We start from the raw sequence: 23,483 nt of genomic DNA on the forward strand, positions 1-23,483 counted from the left end.
AAATAGAGCCTTTGACTACGCAGATGTTATTACCTTCATGAATTTGCTCTCAGTATTCTCACGAACAAAGCTAGATTACTCTATAGAAGTGCTCGGCTGTTGTATAGCGAAAGACCAGCTATACTTAACCTTCTCGATTGCCTTTTGCCCACTGCCAAGTAGGAAGGTTATAAATGACTTAATCACAGTCTTTAGCCTACTGTATTATGGGCTGATATTTCCTCTCCTAGAAACCGAGTTTTTAATTAGACTCAAAAAAATTCATAGCCCTAGAACCAAGTTCATCTTAGCTGACTGATGACTTTCCCATTGCGCCATCAACCGGTAAAACTCCTAACCCCAACAAATGATTGGAGCTCCATCTGTCAACACAGTGAAAAAACCGAGTCATTTGAAATACCTCAATCATCTGGACTATTAAATGGCGTCCAGTACATTCCCCTTCTCAATCTGAGTTTGAATCGGATTTTTCGATGTTAATGTTTACATTTCATCTGAGCAAGACCAATTGTGACGATATGTCTACTCCAAGTAAACTCGCAGGGTCCAATTGTAACTTCTTAGACAAGACTTAAAGACCTACCAACCTTTCCATTTTTATCACTTCAGGTGTCGAATCTCACGAATGGTTGTTACCACGGTACCGTATACACCGCGTTATATGATGGCTCAAGTAACAAAATTCGTATTTGATCAACATCTTGAATAGACTAAGTTCGATGCTTCAGAATCAGTGAAGGTAGTGGTGAGATGTAGACCACTAAACGAAAAAGAGGCTTCGGATGGTCACAAAAAGTTAGGACCCTTGAACTCTTAAACCTTTAGGTGTGTGTTTGTCGATTGTTCGAATGGGACTATCGAAGTTCGTAATCCAATCGCCAAACTGAATGATGATCCAAAAAGATTCAGTTTTGACGCTGTTTACGATGAAAGGTAAGAGGTCTTCAATATCTCTTTATCTTAGAAAGTTCGAAACAAAGAGATTTATACGATGAAACTTTTCGGGACCTAATTAACAGTGTTCTAGATGGCTTCAACGGAACCATATTTGCTTACGGACAAACCGGAACGGGAAAAACCTTCACTATTCAAGGTATGGCTTGCAAGCTGACTCAAATATTTAACAGGCCTTCAGGATGACCCGGAATTACGAGGTGTAATGCCAAACTCATTCGTTCATATATTTGACCATATATCGAAGTCTATGGATGCTCAATATCTTGTACGAGCGAGTTACTTAGAAATTTACAAAGAAGAGATTCGCGATCTGCTTCGCAGAGACCAATCAAAGCACTTAGAAATCAGAGAAAAACCAGACAGTGGAATATTTGTAAAGGTAAGCACATTTGAGCAAGCAACTCTATTCATCTAGTTGTTCGACTATGAGCCTCTCGTTAACGTTCTTTAAATTTCAGAAGATGCCGCTCTCAAAGGATTTCTGCCAAAATGATCAGATTATTTTAGAATGTAGGAGGCTTGTAATAATATAGTGTACTGATAAAAAATAGAGTAATAATTCTTTGTGTCTTTAACAGCTTGTACCAAAATGTAACTACTAGCGTGAACTCTTTACGTTAGCGGGTGATTAATGCTCCTGATATCGAAAGACTAAAACAGTTTAAACCGATCGGTTAGACCCACACAAATAAATTTCATAGTCTGTTTCAGTTTCATTTTGAAAGAGAACCTTATTAGTCATGTCAATTACTTGTCGTTACAAACCAAAACTTACTAGTATTCAGCATACGAATTTATTATGGTTGGTTGAATCATCTGATGAGCGGGCAAAGGTCAACAGTTTTGTTGTAACTCGCGCAAATTATTGCTTTTTGGACCATTCCTTTTGTCATGAGTAAAAGAAACTGATAATACAAATTACGGGTGAATTTTCATTGCATTCGAATTCAACTCTCATTACGTTCATTATATGTTTATAATAATTTAGTAGGTTTACTTCATCATGTTTTACATGTTTCTTACGTCCAGATTCTACAGGTGCCTACTTTATGTTATGTCTTTATGCAGATAAGAGTGATTGTCAAAATTACGGTTGGTAGTGGCAAGGATGGTGCGGTTAAATAAAACTAGTCCCACGAAAGCTGTGTCGTTTTCCAGCTTAATCCAAGTGTTTGACTCAACCTTTTATAGACGATGAGCTAATTATATCGATAGAAATTGGAATTAGTTTTACAAGTGGCATTTTACAATATCATTGTAGGCTTGTAGTAACTTACCAGTCCCACAGTCTATTTCTTGTTCCACAGTTGCATAATTTACTTCAGATTTCTGTGATAACTAGTAATATGGTTAATCGATCTTTCAGATATATTGAGTAACTTGCTGATCACAATTTCTCATTGAGAATGTAATGTTCTGGCTTTTTTGTAAAGTGATTTCATTTGATCTTACCTCATTTTATTTCTTATGGTCAGGACTTGTCCTCTGTTCTTACCAAAAGTATAGATGAAATCCAGAAGGTTATGAAGATTGGATATCAAAATCGTGCAGTTGGGTAAGTAATTGGTTATATTTCAGACTACATAGCATTTTAGAGCCACTAATATGAATGAACACAGTTCGCGATCCCATGCTATTTTTATTGTAACTGTTGAGAGTTGCAAGGTATGGTTAGCCATTTTTTAAAATAGTTATAGACTGGGGCAGATGGAGAAAAACATATACGAGTTGGCAAGTTAAACCTCGTCGATTTGGCAGGTAGTGAACGCCAGTCCAAAACACTATCAGAGGTATGTTCGAACAAATGGCTCAATAAACATTTAGTTCATGTTTCTGTCTGTTCACCCTCTTTTTCCAAGAGTTTGTATTTGGGAACTATAGATAACAGGACAGTAAAGCTTTTATCCATCAAAAAGTTGTTTTTAGTACAAAATGGCCTAATATTGTTTGGTATCAGCTTAGTATGTTTTCATTGTTACAACTGGTGAATTAACATCTTTGGCGTATGAACAAGTGTAGTTAAACGGACGTTTTGGTGTCAGTATAAAAATTCTGTTCATTAAATCAAGTGCTTTGGTTATTTCAGTTTTATGTTTATTTTAAAAGTTATCTCCGATTTATACTTTAGGGAGAACGCTTGAAAGAAGCCACTAAAATCAATTTAAGTCTTTCCACCTTGGGAAACGTGATATCTGCACTGGTGGATGGCAAAAGTACACACATACCCTATCGGGACTCAAAACTTACTCGTTTACTCCAAGGTGATAATTTACTTGTTATCAGTATATTGTGAATAATGAACTGTTTATGCATTTTGCTAGTTACGAATCCTATCTGTCCAAGTTCTTCGATACAGTCGCATACATAACTAGCACTAAGCCTTAACTTCTGATAAAGTTATCAAATGTTTGTTCTGACTTTGATAAATGTATAAGTACATAAAAAATGTTTTTGCAGAGAAAGTTATACTACAAGTGTCAACTTCCTATGAATTGGTAGCTTTTTTAGTCTGAGTATTTCACCCCACTACATATATACACTGAAACTCTTAAGTATTGTAGTTGACTTCAAGAGGTTTGAAATACATACCCCATTAAAATACAAAATGTGGTCAAAATTAAATTGTCATTCCGATGAAACCACTTATTATAGGCTGGACTGCTCATCTTAAACTAAGCGAGCATATGCAAGTTAATTAAGACAAAATACTGCCTATTACCAGTTTTCTTATTTCTCCTGTGCTACCACGAGAAAAATATGTTTAAACAGAGCACTATCTTAATATCATGCCATAAAATACTGATCGCCGCATATTTTATACAGCAGACATTCGGGCTTAATTAGGAGATAATTTTCGGTAGGACTTTCCAAGGAGTTCGACGCTTAATGTGGATTGTTTTTAGACATCTAATTTGACGATAAATAAATCAGTTTTAACTTAACTTTTCTACTCTTTCAAGCTGATTTTTCTGGTCTTGGGAGTTTTATATTATTCCACACCACGAAATGTCGCATAAAGTGGAGTACAAACACAAAGTACTTCCTGTGTCTCTGTATATTGAATAAAACCAAGAAAATTGATTCCTAAAAATGCTTCTTTCTGTAAATCTGTTAATAACCACTCAGAAGTCTAAATCTAAGCATATTAGTAAAGGTAGGTTACTTTCTCACATTTTTTTGAAGAGTACTTGATTTACATGGCGTTTTTATTCGAAGACTTGCCTGCTCAGAATGCTACTATATAGATATGCATATTACAAAGCGTAAATAAATTATTTTACATAAATACAACCTAGTTATATCCATGAAGTTAGTCATATAAATAGATAAAACGAAATGATGAAAATATTTATACGTACACTTTTGTTATGAATAACATGGGAAAACAGTTGGGACAGTAATCACCGTATAAACCGAAAATCCAAAATTTTCATTAAATTCTGCGACGCTTTGTATCTAAGATAACAAGTGGCATAAAATATCTCATGTTAGATACTGAAATTATGTCGCATATACGTTATGATTTCATCTTACCAATATTACTTCTTACATCGCAGATTCTTTGGGGGGTAATTCAAAAACTATCATGATTGCAAATATTGGACCGGCGACCTACAACTATGAAGAGACCATAAATACACTAAGATACGCTAACCGTGCTAAAAATATTAGGAACAAACCAAAAATAAATGAAGATCCAAAAGATGCCTTGCTGAGAGAATACCAAGAAGAAATCAATAGGCTTAAATCACTACTGAGGAACTGTGTCGCTGCCATTCCAAAACAATCTCAAAAAAAGAACGGGAAGCAGAGATCTCAACAAAAACATATATTGTCGGATGGTACGTATAATTATTTGTTGCTTTAAAAGTCATATTCAATTCAGATGCTAACCCAATTTCATATGCTGGAATAGCAATTCCTTTTGGGAGACTGCTGAGAAACAAAACAAATCATAAGAAGCTGAAACTAGTTGAATTGGTTGTTTCAGTCATTAACTAGGTTTAATTATCATATTGGCCTTTAGTTTATGAGACATGGATCAACTTGCCTATGTTCATGACCATTCGCTTCGTCACGAAAGGTTATTTTAGCACTGATAGGTAACAGGTTGTCGTCATTATGATTAACTATCCATCTCCCAAGGACGTTCTTGATAATAATGCGTTTGAAAACATCAAAAGTGCCTTATTTCCATCAAAAAGGTGTTCGAATTACTCTCTTGTTGATAATCAGGACTGAGCTTTTATCAACCTTTACTGGAATATGTGCATGGCAATATAGCCATTCTGCCAAAACTTCTTACAGTAGATTGATTATATATAGTAGGGGAATCTGGGATGGTTTTTTCCCCTATTGAGGACTCTGATGAATATGGCTGGATCGTTTTGTTGATGTTAACATTGAGACTTGACACTAATGTATCAACGCCGTAATACATTTGAAGAGTTCAAAGTAAAACAAAATATGCATACTAGATCCCTCCATTAGCCGAATTCTTTTCGGTACGCATTTTGTTACTTAACGTTTTGTCATGAAAATATTTGAAAGTCTAAGAAAGTTTAAAAAGGCCGTTTAAAACCGTATTACATCAGGTTAAAAACCATGTAATTATAGACGGTGTTTTATTCTATATATTAGGCTCTGAAGCTAACAGCGATAGAGAAGATGATGCAACAAGCATAGAAAACTATATGAAGGAACAACAAGCAAAACTATTGGCTGAAAAGAATGAAGTCTTAAACGACAATTCACTTGTTGCAGAAGAAAAATCTCGTATGTTGAATGACCTTAAGGTAAAACTTACCATTTTTGAGAATGTTTTTCTTGTATGAAACAAAATTATAACACATTTGTAACTCGACCATTTTATGTTGCTACACTTCAAAGATTGAACGTGACATTGAAGGTGTTGAGATATCTGATTTCGATGGTCCAGTTGTGTAGCTGTTATTGTTCTTCTGAATATGACATGCTGGATTGTAAATTTAACCAAGAAATCAGTGGAACAGTTCACTGTTTGTGAGGAAATATTTACTAAGTAAATCAATACATCATATTTTAGTGATGAAATCAAGGATTCACTTCTGTAGGTCAGGTACTTATAGTGATTGTGATATTCCTGTTCTTATGACATTAGTAAGTCATTTTCTACATTAAGCTATTAATCAGTTGTAGGTAGACTAAGCTACACTGTGAAAATTAAAATAATATGTAAAACATGTATAAAAATCATAGTGAGAAACTCTGTTGATCTATTCTTGATGTAAAACTGGTTCTCATCTTCTGCGCTGCATCTTGCTTATCTCTTGCGTTGAATAACATCAATTCCTTGGCAACGTTCTATCATCCTATCATACAACGTCTAAACTTTAGTATAAAAATGGGCTCAAATCTTAGTGTTTTATGTAAAAAAAGATAATTAGATAGGGGACAAATATCGGGTTATCTATAGACAAGAATTATTTGTCTATAAAATGATATGAACTTCCAGTTAAAAGGTCACTTCTTTACTCAAATCGTGTAGTGCACTTAGTAAACTGCTTTCTCTAGTTAAGCTCAGTTGCTCTGAATGGATTAAAAACTTAAATATATTAAGTGAGAGTGTGCAATTTCTATCCATAATTTGAGGGCTTAAATTTTACATTGAAAAACTCTAGTTTTTATATAAAGTCCGTGAATTTTTAGTGGGACTTATAGTTTCCCATTGATTTTATAAATACTACATTAGATAGCTTAAACTATTTCCATCATTTAATAGTGTCTATATCTTGAAAATTCTGCTAGTTTCTTCACATATAGTAAAATTGTGTTCAAATGGATAAATACATAAGTAAATTCATACTAAGATGATTAGATATAATTTTTTCTTCCATATCTAAAAGAAGAGAAAGATGCGCACTTATTAGGTTTTTAGTAAAGAAAGAGAATGAGTAATGCCTGCAGTTGTTTATTGATCAGTAACTAGTTATTTGAAGTATGAGTAAACCATAATTTCCAAGGTTAAATAAGATAATGGCACAATTTTCAGGTAAACGAATTCCAAAAGATAGAATAACTGATGAACAATTAGTAATAGTGTTTTTTTATTGTTATGTAAAGCCGTAAAACATCATAGTTCAACTAGTTGAACTCATGAGTCAATTGAAGCTAGACCACTATGGAGAACCTGGAAGCACTGACAGAGTCGATAGGTACTGGGTTCGATTCTCGCAGGGGGCGGGATCCTGGATGCATACTGTTGAGGAGTCCCATACTGGGACGAAATGGTTATCCAGTGCTTCCAGGTTTTTCATGGTGATCTAGCTTCAATTGACTCGGAATTTCAACTATTGAAATAGCTAAAATCTCTAAAAAAAACCACTTCTGATAATAGTCAAAATAGGTTAACAAAATGTATTTTAGTACAAAAATGCATTTTCATCTCATAAATACAATGAATATTGGTTTTTTATACATCCGCCTCAATGTCTGAGTTGATTTCAAAACAAAATAAAATATCAGAAGTATCTGATATACATGTGTGTTCGGTAAATCTGACATTTAAAAAAAATGATTTAAACATTTGATATTATTTCTAAATTACTTTTATTTTTACATCAACTATTCATATACACAAATGTATAATGTTTTCATTAAACCGCTTAACCAAACCGCCTATAGTTAAAAAAAGGATAACGGGTAAAATTCAAGTGTAAACTACATATGGTTTGCCTTATCTTTGACTTTAATTGTTATGTAAAGATTCGGTCGCTAAAAACTTGGTTAATTTCAAATACCCATAATATGGAAAATTCTATTTTGAATCAAGTTATTTGTAAATGATATGTTTCTACTTAAATGACAGAACAACAATCCGTTTATGGTAAGTGTTACCTTGATTTACATTAAAAACAATATTAAAACAATACAAAACAAGAATATTGTTTTTAATTACTTGAACATAGCCCTACTCATCATAGCTTAATTGTTAGTGATAACCTTGAAATGTGGGATAAATTTTGTATATTTTCAATAATGTTAAATCAACCCAATTTCTAATGCTAATCTACAACGGGTTATCGACATTTATATCAGAATTTAAAATTTCATGAAATTCAATAAACTTATCATCCTAATTTACATCTTATTTAACCTTGACGAATGTTATTTACTGTAGATAAAAGAAATAAAACTTCAGGAAGAACAAACAAAAACGCAACAGTTAGAGTCCAAATTAAGAGCTATGGAGAGTAAATTACTTCGAGGTGATCAATCAATCGTTGAACACACTCGCATGCAAGAAGTAACTTTAGCTCAACAACGGACACAAATGGCTGAGCAAAAGCGTCGTGAGCGTGAAATGGTAGCTCGTATGGAAGAAGAAGAAGGGAGTATGGCTAATTTACAAGAAGGTTTCACATCATTAAAACAAGAAGTAGAAGTAAACACTAGAAAGTTAAAAAAATTATTTGAAAAATTACAAGTATGTTGTATTTTGGTTTTCTATGTTTAGAGTTTTGGAGAAAACCAAATATTTTTTAGGAATAATATAGAATACTAAATAGTTATCTCTGAGCAAATAAAAACAAAGAGAATTATTCATTAATAATTGATTTGTTTTACAGATAAACCATAGATATACTGAAGTTCCACTTATACACTGAAAAATCTAGTAAATTACAATATAGACATGAGTGTCACAATCAATAAGTACATATCTAAGTATTAACAAGTGTGAAATAAAAATAGGATAGTGAAACGAGTTGGTGGATATAAGAAATAGGCAACATTCAAAAATAACAAATACCTAGTAAAAATTATCTATAAGTACATAAAATCAACGAATATTTAATCATATTCTTAGTGTATATGGCCAAGAGTGGAAGCTAGAAAGTGCATTTCGTCTTGTTTCAGACTTATCAATCGGATGTACCTGCACTCTAATGTTGACAGTAGTACTGAGACTCGAACTCAAAGCTTATTAACAACTAATCTTCTGAGTCCACAAAACCAATAATTCATTTGACAGATATGAGTTTATTTGTAAGGGTTTGTATTTTCTAAGTGTTAATATTAAGTAATAAAATTTATCAGTCTTTATTGGTATATTTGCATTCACAGCAAACTCTATCAATATTAATTTTGCTTTTACGATGCTATACTTCAATATCACTGTTAGCGATTTTTGAATCTTCCATAGTAAGTACCCTCTTCATATTGAGAGTTCACAAATAACTCTGCCGTAACTAAAAGTAACTTGGTGCTCTACTCATCGTATTCTTCTTAATACGTTAACTGTGATTCTCTTAAGACACATTTTAGGTTAACTTTATTTATTATTACCAGTGTATACTCTTTTATGCCATCTAACCAACTACCTGATCAACTTTCTTTTTTTCCTATAGCGGTACTGTATCTAAATAAAAGTTCGGCAAATCTATATGTCAAGCCTTTTATCACTTTTTCAGGTAAACAAGACGACACTGAGGATAATTATTTTGTAGGCTTTAGTGGCTGTGTAAACAAACTGAGGATGTCTTATCAAATATTTAATAAATGATAGATTTTAAAATTCAAACTTTCTTTTTGATAAAAAAGCTATTATAGTTGGTATTTTTACCTGCATAACAATATGAAACCGAGTTTTTCCATCTGGACTCCTAACTTATTAAAATAGAATGAGTTTATGCACTCATTTTCTTCGTCACTTTCTTAGTTTGCTTACATACTATTCCTTTAATAGTTTTACTCATATTTTAAATATTTTGAAGAGATTAATTTTTTTTAAATTTTACATAGTACTCATTACCGGGTGATACTAATTCAAATATAGTAGAAAACCAGGAAGTACTGAACTGTAGCTTCTTCGTGGAATGAAAGTCTTCAGCAACTACTTTTATTAAGCTTGGTTTTCTAACAAACAGTTTCGACAAATCATTATCAGATAGTCAGTTCGACGACATCTTAAACTGGGTTTACTAGTTTTAATCTTAATGTACCATGATAGAAAATTAACCTGATATAAACTAGAAATATTAGACTAAAATAATTTATTAATTTATTCATTAATCCAATGAAATCATAATCTGAGTTTATAAATAATGAAAGATATTTGTATACATTAGGAAATTAAACAGAAGACATCTGATATACAAGAAGATCATACTGTAGAACGTCAAGAACACGAAAAAATTCAAGATCAACTAACACGTGAAATTAAATTACAGTTGTTAATTCTGGAAAACTTCATACCAATAGAAGAAAAAGAGAAATTAGAAAAACGAATTTATTTTAATGAAGAAACTGAAAGATGGCAACTGAAACCACTTTTTCAGTCTAGTGATGATGGTACAAACCTAAATATTCCATCCTGGTAAGCAATCATTTCTTTATATTAGTGGTTTATAATATGACTTTATGTCCGGCTTTTTATCACGTAATTTATCCACCAATCAAAATACGACTTATACAATCTTACCACTGTGCCAAACCAATGACGTTCGACCGGTATGGGCAGCCTAGCGTCCTTATTAGTCCTATGTCCGCCTAGCCCGTCCACTTGAGTCCAGAACACCAATACCAGCTTCCAATATGCGAATCGAATTGAATCATTTATTTCAGACGTACTGGGTTCATATATCAATCAAACAGACCGCAACGCACCATAAGTTAGGAAATAACATTTGTACACAATAAAGCCCAAAAGGGACTGTGAACGTGGAAGGCAGTAGTTAATAAACTGAACATAGCTTAAGAACCGTAAATCGTACAACAATAAATTATGGTCTACAATAAAGCTTATAATAAGAGGAATATAAATGTATATAATCTAATTATTGCATAGTTATACCATAAGAATATATAGATAATATTAGTCAATTAATATGTCTTAGGAGTTACTCGTGATTTAATCTTCGCTCAGATATAACAGTTTATAATTTGATAGCTTCATATAACCTCGTGTAAATCATCCATTAGTGCTTTTATCATACAACAACACATATTTGTAGCTCACAACCATGAAATTTAAGCTTATTTTTTTCAATATTTTACTTAGTTAAAAATAGACAGATTATTAAAGATTGGACGCTCTGGATTTTATTAAATAATAACTGATAACATCATGAGATTTGAGATGAAAGACTTAGTGCTGTATCAAATGTCCTGTAATCTATGAACTGTAGGAAAATATTTCAAGATCTAGATTTTAACCAGTGGGATTACTTTATTGGATGTTACAAGCAAAAATATTGCCCCATTTTGTATCGTGTCAACCAAAAATAACTCTTCAGTGTTTGGTAAACTGTTTAAAATCACTAAGAGTCATTTACAGACTTTTTATTTATCTCCTAAGTTTAATTACATTGTTTTGAAGATTTACAGACGCATTAGTCTCAGAACTATTTCTAGTCCATTCTATGCTTTCTAGTCACACGGTAATTGATTTATCAGTTTTCTAATAGCGTGCTTCGTGAGATGGTCAACAAGTTTTCCGATATAAATATTATTGAGCCAAACCAATAAGCTTTCATCACAGAAGTTCCGAAATTCGAAGTTTGAGTAGATCGTTAACTTTTACATCTTCAGTTTGATGTATTAGTACATTTTTAATCTGTTTCGCGATTCGGTCAGATTACACTCTGTGCCCATACATATGGATGTTTTAAAAAAATTCTATCTATAGCTACCTATTATATTGAACGATTTATGATCATTGAAAACGTCTTACTGTTTACTCACTCAAGTTTAACTACCAGTACATCTTATTTCAGTCAGTCGGATTGGGTAATACTACCTCTACGGTTCTTGTTATACATAGATTCGAAGATCGTAACGTGATGCTACAATGTTAATAATGATCTGGTAAAATTTTATGAAAATAACTCACTTCGTTCGGTTTTTCTCCATCGGTAATAAAAGATTTACCCTCTGGTACAAAACACTGTAGGTAACACAATATAGTTTATGCATTAACACTAGAATGGATAATACTACTGGGAAAACTAGATCACAATATTAGATAGGAGATAATCAAACCACTAGACTAGATCCAGCTGTACACATAGATAACTGAGAATGAGATTATGGACACAGAATAACTGTTTATTAACGCAGTACGGAATACAGCACAGTGAAATCAATAATGGGAAGGAGTTTATTATAACATATAGTGCCTTATACATCTGTCTTCGCCTACTGGTCATTCACACCTTACTTTCACCGGTCACACAACATATTTTTTACATCCAACTCACATTTATAAGTTGGACAGAAAATGTTTTAAGAAAGTAGTTAGTTTGTTTTAGTTATTAACAGAACGAACAAGTAGGTCACGGTTCGCTTCAGACATTAACTTTGTAAACTACTATAAATTATATTCATCAACAATTATCAATGAAAATGATGGCCCCTATTGTGAATAATACTAAATTGTTTTTCAGCTTGATTGTCCTCTTTTCTTGATATTACCTCAGATTAAGTGGTAAGATCTCGGCGGGTCTCATAAATTACCCAATAAGATAGTAAAACTGTGGCCGCAAATTAGGATTTTTTAAAGTCCGAGATTTTTAAGCTTGATTTGTCGTCTCTATATAACTCGTACAGCAGCGGAATTACTTTTTTGTAACTTGTTTTATTAAAGTTGTGCTCCGTTGATAACTTTTATGGGATATTACTGAGAAGGTTAGAAAATTACATGAATTGTGGCACAACGATAGACTACCGTGTGAAATCTTGAAATCAAAAGACTCGATTATTTTGGATCATCGTACTATGAAGTAAAATAATGTAAACAATATGAATTTACATACCTCTAATTGTGAGTTATCTGAGGATTTGTTAGGCCGTCAATTTATATTCATTTAGAAAATACGTACACAAAATGAAGTAGATAGGAAACTCTTAACGCTTTCAAGAACCCACAGTATAGCAAAATGTCGTGCCAAACGCTTTCTAAAGATTAATACGAAGAATTGGGAGCCATACTTTGACGGTAGACAAGCTGTCTCAAAACAAATAAGGTGTTAAGTGGTGGAATGTATGATAAAGGTTACGTGAAAAAGAGTAATGAATGCTGTCTTAGGCATAAGCGAGTTAAAGCATTATAATAATTTGTCTATGGAAATAAGAATTCGTTTCAGCTAAGTATCTGAGACCTTGGGATGATGATCGAATGTTAAATAAACATGAGTTACTGATGATTATTTAAGTAGTATAGTGTATCACATAAAAGGAATGGGTACGAATCGAATGAAGATAGAGGTGTAAAGGTGATATGATCGATAGAAGATGAGTGCATTATAGTTGTCTACGAATTGTATTATTGTAAAATATAGGTGTGAATGACTGATCATTATTTATCGGAGTTCTTTCTTCAAATAGTTTCCGTTTCTCCTGCCGAGTTACGTGTATCCAGTTCATCTCTAATTGCTATTAGGAATTCAAGTGGATCCAGTCTGATGCAGATCCCTTAGCTTCGTTGGAAAATAATCCGAATCAGTAAAAATTATAATCATCTTTCTAGGACCTTGTAGTACTTTCCATTTCTGAACTTACAGACCCTATCTAAGAAATATTTATTTTACTTGGCCTTCCTATGGCAAGCAGTATGTAAATTTTAAATAAACATAAAATTAAATGTTTTCTCACGTAATTCTGAGGTGATAATAACACAGTGAAGTTGTACGGTAAATGATGGCTTCGTGCTTGAAAATGAAACCATATTTACTGACAACAATATACTGTCTCAATTAAACGATTGGAACTATTCATTTAGAATATAATATTTGCGCGAGTATTTGATAGTAATCTTGCAGATCTTTCTTTTCATTGCAAATCTCGTGTCAGCAATGAATCTTCTTGACAATTCACTGTGACTAGACAATATAACTATTATTTAGAATGAATGCAACCCATACAAATTATTATTTATTTACTGCACTGTGCTTCGCTATGTGCAGTCATACTATTTACACTTTGATTATGTCAAAGGTATAATGTTAATCAGTCTTTTTGTTGTACTTTGAAAAGTAAACAATCTGTTTGTCGTTATGCACGTATGGCTGCCAACTATGATCCAAACCCTAGATTCCGAAACAAACAGATATTAACTTTGGATATGGACTTACCTGGACGTACTACAAGGGATTATGAACCACCACAATTGGCTCCACAGGTGGTGGCTGCATTGGAAGCTGCACTACAGGATGAAGAAGATTTAGAATTGGATGGAAGGTATTGAAACTGTTGTATAACACTGATAAACATCTCATCTTATAATCTATCAAGTTTTCTTTCCAAGCAAATTTTTAAGGAAAAATGATTCATTATTTCCACTCATGGTTGTTCATTTAAAAAGAGTTAATCATAAAATTTCTCAACAGCTTAATCTGCAAAGAGCTAACGCAGTTGCCATTGATTAGCACAACAATAAATTATTATTACTCTTAATCTATATAAGATATTTGAAGTGCCGAAATTATACGTTGACCATCTATAGACACGAGGATCTTTAGTGATAATAATAAGTTTTCTACAAGCATTTTGAAAAATATTTTCTTGAAAATACCAAACAGGATACTGTAATGAGTAATCTAGATTTATCTCATCCGACCAGTGTATTTTAGCATAAGGATTACACATGAAGCTAAGATCTGTCTTATCTACAACCCATTACTGGAAAGATTTTATAAAGATTGTTCAGGTCCATAGTTCATATAACTAACTGACCCTAATTAAGCAACCAATTAAAATCAAAATCACCGGAGAGCTGTTTTGTTTACAATATCTCAATGTCTTGAGTTTGATTCCTGATGGAATCGTAGGTACAAACTACTGAAAAGCCTTACATTAAAATGAATCGGCTATTCAATGATTACTGATTTGTTTAATTCAGATCAATCAATCTTGTTAACTATGATTTGTAAATATCTTACACTTTGACAATAATGTAGAGTAGTTCATGTTGATTGTCATTAGCAAATAATCAGAAGGGGTTTTTTAGAGATTTTAGTAATTTCAATAGTTGAAATCACGAGTTAATTGAAGCTAGACCACCATGATAAACCTGGAAGCACTGGACGGCTGTTTCGTCCTAGTATGGGACTCCTCAGCACTGCGCATCCACGATTCCGACTACTCACGAGATTCGAACCCATGGCCTTTCGGTCTCGCACGAGAGCGCTTAACCACTAGACCACTGAACTCGCCGGCATCCAACGGTGTTAATATTTTATCTTATAAATGAGGAATCTTATAATTCATAATAAAATATTCCAATTAACAATTAGTAATCATGTATCAAATTGTGAAAATTTATAGGTTGACTTCCTTATGCTTTTTTTGCAGATTCTTGCATTATTTTTTTTCTTAACTTTCATATTTAGCCCTTCACTATTTCAGTCTTCATTGTCTAAATTAAAGAAATCAGAAAAACGGTAAGAAAAAATTGTCAATTTTATTTAACTTATTCATATTCTATAGAGTTAACTCCTACTATTCATTATGAAATAGTTGATTTTTCACATTTATTTTTGTTAGTTTTACGATAAAATGAAGAATATACTGATGAAGTTATACTTTTTCTTGATAAGTTTTTGACAGTTCTTTTCTTTATTTTTTTTACTTTTCTTTTTCCTTGACCTAGATCTACTTTATTCCAATATCCTTTTTTTTCTGTTTTGTTAACTATACAGAAATTTATTTTTGTCATGATAATAATTTAAAGAAAAATTTTTTATCTCAATAATTTATCTTAGTTTTTATGATATTACTGATAGAATTTTTTATAATTTCTAAAACATTGTTAATATTTTCAGTGAGATTATAATTTATGTAGGAATCAATCACGTATAACATAACAAGTCTTGGATTTTGGCGCGAAATTCACCCATCTATTTGGCTAAATAAAGTATTGGCATTATAGGTGATGTCAGTTCGTGATGGAAAATCTAAATCTAATTTCTAACCTTAACCATCAACTGTAAATCATAATTTTAATTCCTCATACAGATTTATAACCTTCAATTTGTCTTGGTTATTAAGTAGACACTCTGAAGGTCAATCTGGCGTCGCTCAGATGTTGTCTATAAATGATAGTCTCACCATATTTTCTGTAAAATTTCCCTTGTTTCACTTTTAGCTTCTAGTGTGAATCAGTAGTTTATAACATTTATTTTTAGGAATAGTTAAATAAAGAAGATTAAGTAGAGATTAATTTGACAAAAATCCCGTAGATATTGAAAACAAAATATCTTGTCTAAATAGAAATAAATACATCATACGATGCAACAATAAGTACCTCAAGGTTATTTGCTCCAACCAACTTCTATTTTTGGGATTATTATTACTTACTTACGCCTGTTACCCTCAATGGAGTATAGGCTGCCTACCATCATTCTTCAACCCAATCTGTCCTGAGCATTCCTTTCTAGTTCTATCCAATTTTTGTTCATTCTTCTCATGTTTATCTCCATTTCTCGGCGTACTGTATTCTTTAATATTCATCTTTTCCTTTCGCTTTGCGGATTACAAGTGGGGGCTTGCCTTCTGGCGCAGTTGGGTGCTTTCCTCAATCGTGTCCTATCCACTTCCAGCGCTTCTTCATGATTTCTTCCTCTGCTGTGATCTGGTTTGTTCTTTCCCATAGGTTGTTGCTGATAGTGTTTGGCCAACGGATACGACGCATTTTGCGTAGACAGCTGTTCATAAACACTTGTATCTTCTGGATGATGGCTTTCGTAATCGTCCAAGTTTCCGCCCCATACAGTAGAACTGTGTTGACATTTGTATCAGAAATTCTGACTTTGATGTTGGCAGTTGACAGTTGTTTTTAGTTCCAGATGATCTTCAGATGTAGATATGCTTCTCTCGCTTTGCCGATCCGCGCTTTCACATCTACACCAGATCTACCGTGCTCATCAATAATGCTGCCCAAGTATGTACATCTTCAAAATCTCAATCAAGTGTGATTCGATTGTTGCATGCTGTGTTGTATCGGAGAATCTCGCTTTGTGTATGTTAAGACTTACTGCTGCTACACTGTTCGTTTTCTCCTGAATTTGTTGTTGCGTGTGTAATAGAAGAGCCAGTTCATCTGCGAAGTCTAGACCGTCCAGCTGCATCATAGCTGTCCACTGTATCCCATGTTTCTCCCCAGATATTGACATCATGATCCAGTTGATCATCAGGAGAAAGAGAAAGGTTGAGAGTAAGCAACCTTGCCTGACACCGGTCTTTAATTCGAACGAGTCTGTCAGCTGTCCTCCATGCACGATTTTGCAGTTTAATCCATCATAGGAATTTTGTATGATATTGACTATCTTCTCAGGCGCACCGTACTGTCGAAGAAGCCTCCATAGTATTGTGCTGTCCACTCTATCAAATGCTTTCTCGTAGTTGATGAAGTTAACGTAGACTTATGACTTCCATTTGATTGATTGTTCTACAATGATCCGTATTGTTGCGATTTGTTCTGTACACAATGAATCTTTGAATAAAAGAATGGTTTTTATCAGGAAATTTCGACTGTTATTGTTTTTGCAGTTGCTCATTGTTTTAGTTTGAATACATAGTGTCAATTTGTGTTTAAATACATTTAATTAGGAATTTTAAAACTAAATAACATTTTACTAAGTATTCTAATGAATGTTGCAAAATTATAGTATTACTGAGAAGTTTTTATCAGTATTACTGGTAAACTTCAATATTTTTACGGAGTATATTGATCTATTCCATTAGACTATCTAAAATTCAGTATAATTGTAAGGTTTACTAATTTCATTCAGGTTCATTAGTCCACAATAAGATAAGAGAATTCAAAAGGCTTTATGAAATTAATTTCCTTAATACATTTAGAGAATACAAAAACTACTATGCCTATAGACAGGATAAATTTTATGTAATTTGAATAGAATTTGTCATATTCATCTGTTCATTTTATTTTATTTTTTTAATTTTACTGATAGAATACATAGTGGTGCAACACAAAAAGATGATACTCAAATATTTCCTCAATCTAAAGGACTTGTACCTAAATAAAACAGAGGTTGTTCAATCAAGATTTTGTTCATCACACTTTTAAACTTTTGTTAACTATTCCATATATATATAACTGTGTAAACAATGATGAATTTTTCACAATTCAATGGGAGTTATTAAGCAGCGGATGTCTATTCATCAGTGAGGTCATTGTTGGGTCATCTCATAAATACGTCGATAATCTTAGTTAGCCCACCAACAGTTAGAAATCACCAAAACTGAACTAATGTTATACTGGTACTAAAACTTTTGTTTGGTTTAAAATTTAAAACTCTAATCTAATCCATATTCATTTAGTTCTGATCTAAATGATAAACAAAATTGAATTATCTACTGGAAAGCTATCATGGCGACACCAATTATTTAATATGTAACTACACGAAATAATTATTTATTCGGGTCAGCGTTTTTTTAGCAAGGTTGGATAGAGAATGCTAGTGGGCAGCCTATACTGCTCCATGAGGGGTAACAGGCTTAAGTAAGTAAGTACACAAAATAATTAATGTCAACAAGGTAGATATTCAAGTCCCTCTTCGTCGTAATACACATTAGATTCTTTATCTTAAGAAAATGGATAGTGTGAATCCTTGGTTGACAGATTAACTTCTATCTATGTAATGATAGAAAAAAAATTGATTTAATGAAGAGCCACTCCCAGCACATTGGCACGTCAACATTCCCCTATAGATCTGAAATCGGTGCTCATATTATATTTTTTTCAATAGGCTTCTTACATCTTGAATACTCACTGCCAAGTTTAAATGGTTAGAATTATGTTTTTGAAGTTGAATGTTGTGTATTTTTATGTGTTGAACAAACCAATATCATCTATCAAGCATGCCTTAACAACATTTCAACCATTTCGATAACGTAATAAGAAGGTGGAGATTATCACAACTTTAATTGGAACACAGTCTTAAATCAGTCATCAACAAAACGTATTGCGCAGCAAAGGTCATTATGAAAAAAAGAACAAGGTTCATGCTTCATCCAAAACCTAAAAGACAAAAAAGGTTATGTTACATCCCACTGTGTTTACCAATTTAAATGTGTGTGTGGTCACACATACATATGGAGGAGCAATCGTGATTAGGATATATGAACATGTACCCAAATGTTTGCAGAAACAAATAGAATCAAGTGACCCGATAAGAGTAAAGGACAAACATCCATCATCCTCTATTGCTAAACATTTAATCTAAACAGGCCACAGGATTGATCTTAACTCGGCTTTTGTGGTGTTGTATAAAAGTGTAAAAGAGCGTGTACCAAGGTTTATGGAAGCCTTAGCCATACGAAAATTCAAACCCCGTTTGTGTATTCAAAAACAGTTTGTTCACACCCAAAACTTAACCTGGTAATATTTGGCTTATTATCCAGAGTAATGAGGTTCCAAATTGTGTTCACATTACTATTATTACTCTTATTATTATCCTTGTCTCCTCTTAATCCATTTCCAGTCTAGTTGACCTTTTATTTTTATATGTAAATGTTTTTCCAACATGAGAAGGGGTTTTGTGGTGATCGCAGTAATTTCAGTAGTTGAGATCATGAGTTAATTGGAGCCAGATCACCATAGGAAACCTGCAAGTCCTGGACGGCCGTTTCGTCCTGTTAGACATTAACACTGTTGGCTGCCGGCTCAGTGGTCTAGTGGTTAAACTCTCACTCGACAGACCGGCAGGTCCTGGGTTCGAATCCGCGAGGCGGGGTCGTGGATGCGCACTACCTAGGAGTCCTGCAACAGGACGTAACGGCCATCCAGTGCTTCCAGGTGTTCTATGGTAGTCTGACTTCAATTAAATCATGATTTCAACTATTGAAATTACTAAAATCTCAAAAACTCCCCTTCTTATATACTTATTCTTAACAAGTATATATGTGATCAGATTGTTCGAAGTGTATTGTCCTAATATATCACATAGTTCTGATAATCTTTGTCTTCTTATCACACTATCAAAATTTATCAAAAGGACTAATTGCTTTAAATTTCAACCATTTAATATTATGTAATAGAGAATTTAAGACGAAAGAAAGAAATTTTTTCCTCTTTTTTGTATAAACATTATTTTTGGTCACTAAATAAAGGAGAATACAGAAAAGAAAAGGGTTTAATTAATCAATATGAAACTGTTTTATCAACAATGATTCATAAAATCATAATGTTTACTAATATGGTCTACAATGTTAACTAATAATCATTCGTGGTTAAAGGAATTTTCCTCTGAAAAAAAAAGAAAAGAAAAAAAGAGCAACATACTGATAAACTTAATTCATTCAAAATATGAAACACAAATATACACTAGACTAAACAAATAATGATGCGCAATAAATCAAATGTTATACCATGTATAACATAAGTTGTTCGTCTTTCTTTCTTTCTTTTTTTGGGAAAAAAAAAGAAAAATGTTATCATTGAAATTAATTCACTAATTCCAGTTGGTTGTAAAATTAAATAAAAAAAGAAAAAAGAAAAAAAATACTCAACTATGGATTTGTTTAAAGTGAATCACTTTAAAGAAAATTCATTTCAACAGGGTATGGCAAATGGAAATTATTAATAAACATTTACTAGTAATTCAATTCTTTTACAAAGTAATAAGATGGAATTATATGAAAAGTTGTCAAAACATTAAAATGTAAATGATTATATGGATAATAGTAATAAAAGGGTGAACAAAAATGTGACTAATTTAATTTGTTACTAGTCTAATTGATTAGTGTAGAATCAACTACAACTTGTATCAGCCGGTGGTAGATCAAGAAGACTTAATGAACTACCATTTTCTTTTTGATAATTTCCTAATTCATGTCGATTACTCCATTTTGGAATAGCTGTTTGAAAACGAGTTTTATGTGGAGAGGCTGGTAATTCACTCATGACACTAAATACGGATCCTTCACGTGTTACTGAATAGTTTCTTGTTCTAGTTGGATAAAGACTACCAGATCGCTGTCTATTGTAATTTCCATAAGTTGTTACATTATCTTCTTGAGCAGTTAAACCTATACGTCTTTCAGCCATTTGAGCACGTAAATCTGCATCATCCACTTGTTGTTGAGCTTTACGATATTTCATTGAAGCAGTTTGAGCAGCATTTTCCTGTAATTAAATTAAATTAAATTCTTAACATAATTGGTTATCAATCTATCGTAAAAATAAAATCATCTCATTTAAAAAAAATTCAGTCATGTGATCAGATGCATCATTCACTGTGATCTGTATAATTCTCACATGGAATAATTAATCTGTCATTTTTACTTCGATAATGCTACCAGAGAAAAATAAAACATTCATAACCACTGAAAGGAGTACCGACGTTCTTAAGGAAATAAGTATAGTGCACATATATTTGCTATTGTTACTGTATCAAATCAAGCAGACAGATGTGTTGTTTTAAAGTAAACAACTGTACTGTTTTCTAATAAGCATTGGGATTAATCTATTCACAGTGTATTACTTATTATTATTTACTAGTAATTGATTTAATTGAGCCTAACATTTTACAAAGTACACATACTGCTTCTTCTAACTGTTTCCTGGTTTGTTTCAGTTTTGTTTGAGCTCGTTCAACCATCTCACGTAGTTCGTTTACCATATGCCCAGCATCTTGTTCAGCTTGTACTGATTCTTTGAGTGCTCTCTCACATTTTCTATAAAACAAAAATCATAAAAAACACAAATTATTGGAACAAAATCACATAAACTTAACAAAAACTATCGACTACTTTTTGGGGGTTATCCTTGTTTGAGAGAATTTCGGTCAAATGCCTTCAGTTTTATATTGCAGTGGTAGGTAGCTTCCCTAAATGAATGGCTTCGCATACGTCCGACATTGTTTATGATATTGTTAGTCTTAACGAATACAATTACTTGAGGGCACCCCGGTTTATCCATGCTTTAACATACATGAAACACTTCCTCCATCCTTTTAGATAACCAGCAAAGAAGATTCAAGTTATTTTACACAAGCGTGTGATCAAGTATATTTCCTCATTCGACACTTTTCATCCTCCTACTCGTTTGTTTTACTGGTAAGATATTTAAAAGGGTTGATATCAGGATCTTCCAATCCCGTATTATCTAAACTACTTCAGTATAAAATACTTTTGTGTTTTTCAACATTCTCTTTAAATTCAACTGTCATATAATTGCTCTGGATAAGTCTTCTAAATAGTGGACTCTAGTTGAAGGTGTGATGTGTTGTGATAGATTTAAAAAGTAGCACAACTTATGCATTGAAGTGCCTTCTCTTGTCTTCAGATGATTCTACAATCCACCTTAACTCTGGATGTCCGATGCAAGCTAACTCACGAAGTTCTTCTTGATACTGGAAGGTGTGGAGTCGATGAGAATCGATTTAAAGGGTTGCATTAAGTTCAATATTGGTATATAGGCTTTCTATGTGCAAATCAAACTTTTTACTGAATTGAAAAATCGAAGCGTGAATTGGAGGCTTTTAATGATTAACCTGAACCGATATATCTAACTGATTTGATGCATTACCCACCGTTCCTGGAAAATAAGTCTGGAGTTTCGGATTCAGCTACAGGAATTAAAGTTGGCGAACATCATCTACCCTCCCCCCACCTCCACGGATAATATGCAATATCCATGGAGCATCTTGGTTCCGGTGTCCGATATCTTGTAGCTATCCACATCTGACCTCTGAGAGTGACTGGTTGAAACCGTGTGTGCATGTCTGTGATAACACACACTATTCATTGTAAGATTCACCGGTGATATGGTATTTAGGTTTCACAATTTGATCGTAAAATTTGAGAAAACATTTGTTAATTAAGACAATTTTAATTGGACGACTATAGTCATTCCTTACCACAGTATGCCACAGGATAAATACTAGACTGATCAAGTTTGTGCGACGTTTTAAGTGAAATCAAGGTAACATTAAAGACTATATCCAACTGCGAGGTAATAATTCATTCATCAACCTTGATGAGTACTTATTTAATTAAAGAATTGGAGTTAGATCCGAATAAAGTATACACAAACTTTATCTATTTTGGAACTTAATAAATAGAACTTGATGCATGTGATGCGAATTTATGGTGTTTATAAATATCTTCTTGTGACTAGTTTCATCATCTCTCACCTTTCATTTGGCCTTGAACTGATATGTCTGGTTGGCACAGTATAGCAGAAAACTGAACCATGAATGATTTAGAAAACAAGAAACAAGTAACGGATATCGAGGAAGCTGTGTTATTATTAATTCATTTTCGAAACCTAACAAAGTAACTATGACAGACTTTCAAAGAGTCACTAACGAGTAACTTAATATTATTAAGCGTGGGAAGTGTTTCTGTAGGAGTGCAATTGGTTAAGTAAAACAATTTTGGAATCCAGCCATCAGTTGTTTAATCACTCAGCAAGGAAATAATTTACGAAAGGCTAAGCCACGGTTCAATAAGTTGGGTCACCTAGATAGATCAGTCATTTTCCAAAAAACTAGAATTCATTAAATAAGGAATCAAAAGCTAAGTAT

At 32.9% G+C, this 23,483-nt stretch overlaps 2 protein-coding genes across 5 annotated transcripts in view; one reads left to right on the forward strand and one right to left on the reverse strand.

Annotated features, from left to right (window-relative positions):
- Window positions 1–531: 531 nt before the first annotated feature.
- KIF3B_1 (Kinesin-like protein kif3b) lies at window positions 532–19,850 on the forward strand (the record flags this gene model as incomplete). Of its 2 annotated transcripts, XM_035730552.2 has the most annotated exons (16): window positions 626–673; window positions 710–795; window positions 826–933; window positions 969–1,093; window positions 1,128–1,336; window positions 2,433–2,512; window positions 2,553–2,622; window positions 2,655–2,747; window positions 3,086–3,218; window positions 4,515–4,799; window positions 5,599–5,753; window positions 8,117–8,422; window positions 10,065–10,312; window positions 13,969–14,172; window positions 15,324–15,374; window positions 17,904–19,850. In XM_035730552.2, the coding sequence occupies 16 exons, from the start codon at window positions 626–628 to the stop codon at window positions 17,974–17,976; spliced, it is 2,274 nt and encodes a 757-aa protein (XP_035588056.1). In that variant the 3' UTR covers window positions 17,977–19,850. The 2 variants fall into 2 exon arrangements, with proteins under 2 accessions (XP_051073491.1, XP_035588056.1); XM_051213764.1 differs by lacking the exon at window positions 3,086–3,218 and having other exon boundaries at window positions 532–673.
- Window positions 19,851–19,924: 74 nt separating this feature from the next.
- MS3_00005684 (uncharacterized protein) overlaps window positions 19,925–23,483 on the reverse strand; it is a gene marked incomplete at its 3' end in the record, with an annotated part of 31,345 nt that continues 27,786 nt past the window's right edge. Inside the window, exons 5-6 of one of the 3 annotated variants that reach the window (XM_051213782.1) lie at window positions 21,498–21,630; window positions 19,959–21,079 (exon numbers count right to left, since the gene is read on the reverse strand). In XM_051213782.1, coding sequence (XP_051073493.1) covers window positions 20,705–21,079; window positions 21,498–21,630 — 508 coding nt within the window. Of the gene's footprint in view, window positions 21,631–23,483 lie in introns of all 3 variants that reach the window. The other 2 variants (XM_012943616.3, XM_051213781.1) reach the window with 2 other exon arrangements.

Source organism: Schistosoma haematobium, chromosome 1, assembly GCF_000699445.3.
Source record: "Schistosoma haematobium chromosome 1, whole genome shotgun sequence".
Taxonomy (NCBI): domain Eukaryota; kingdom Metazoa; phylum Platyhelminthes; class Trematoda; order Strigeidida; family Schistosomatidae; genus Schistosoma; species Schistosoma haematobium.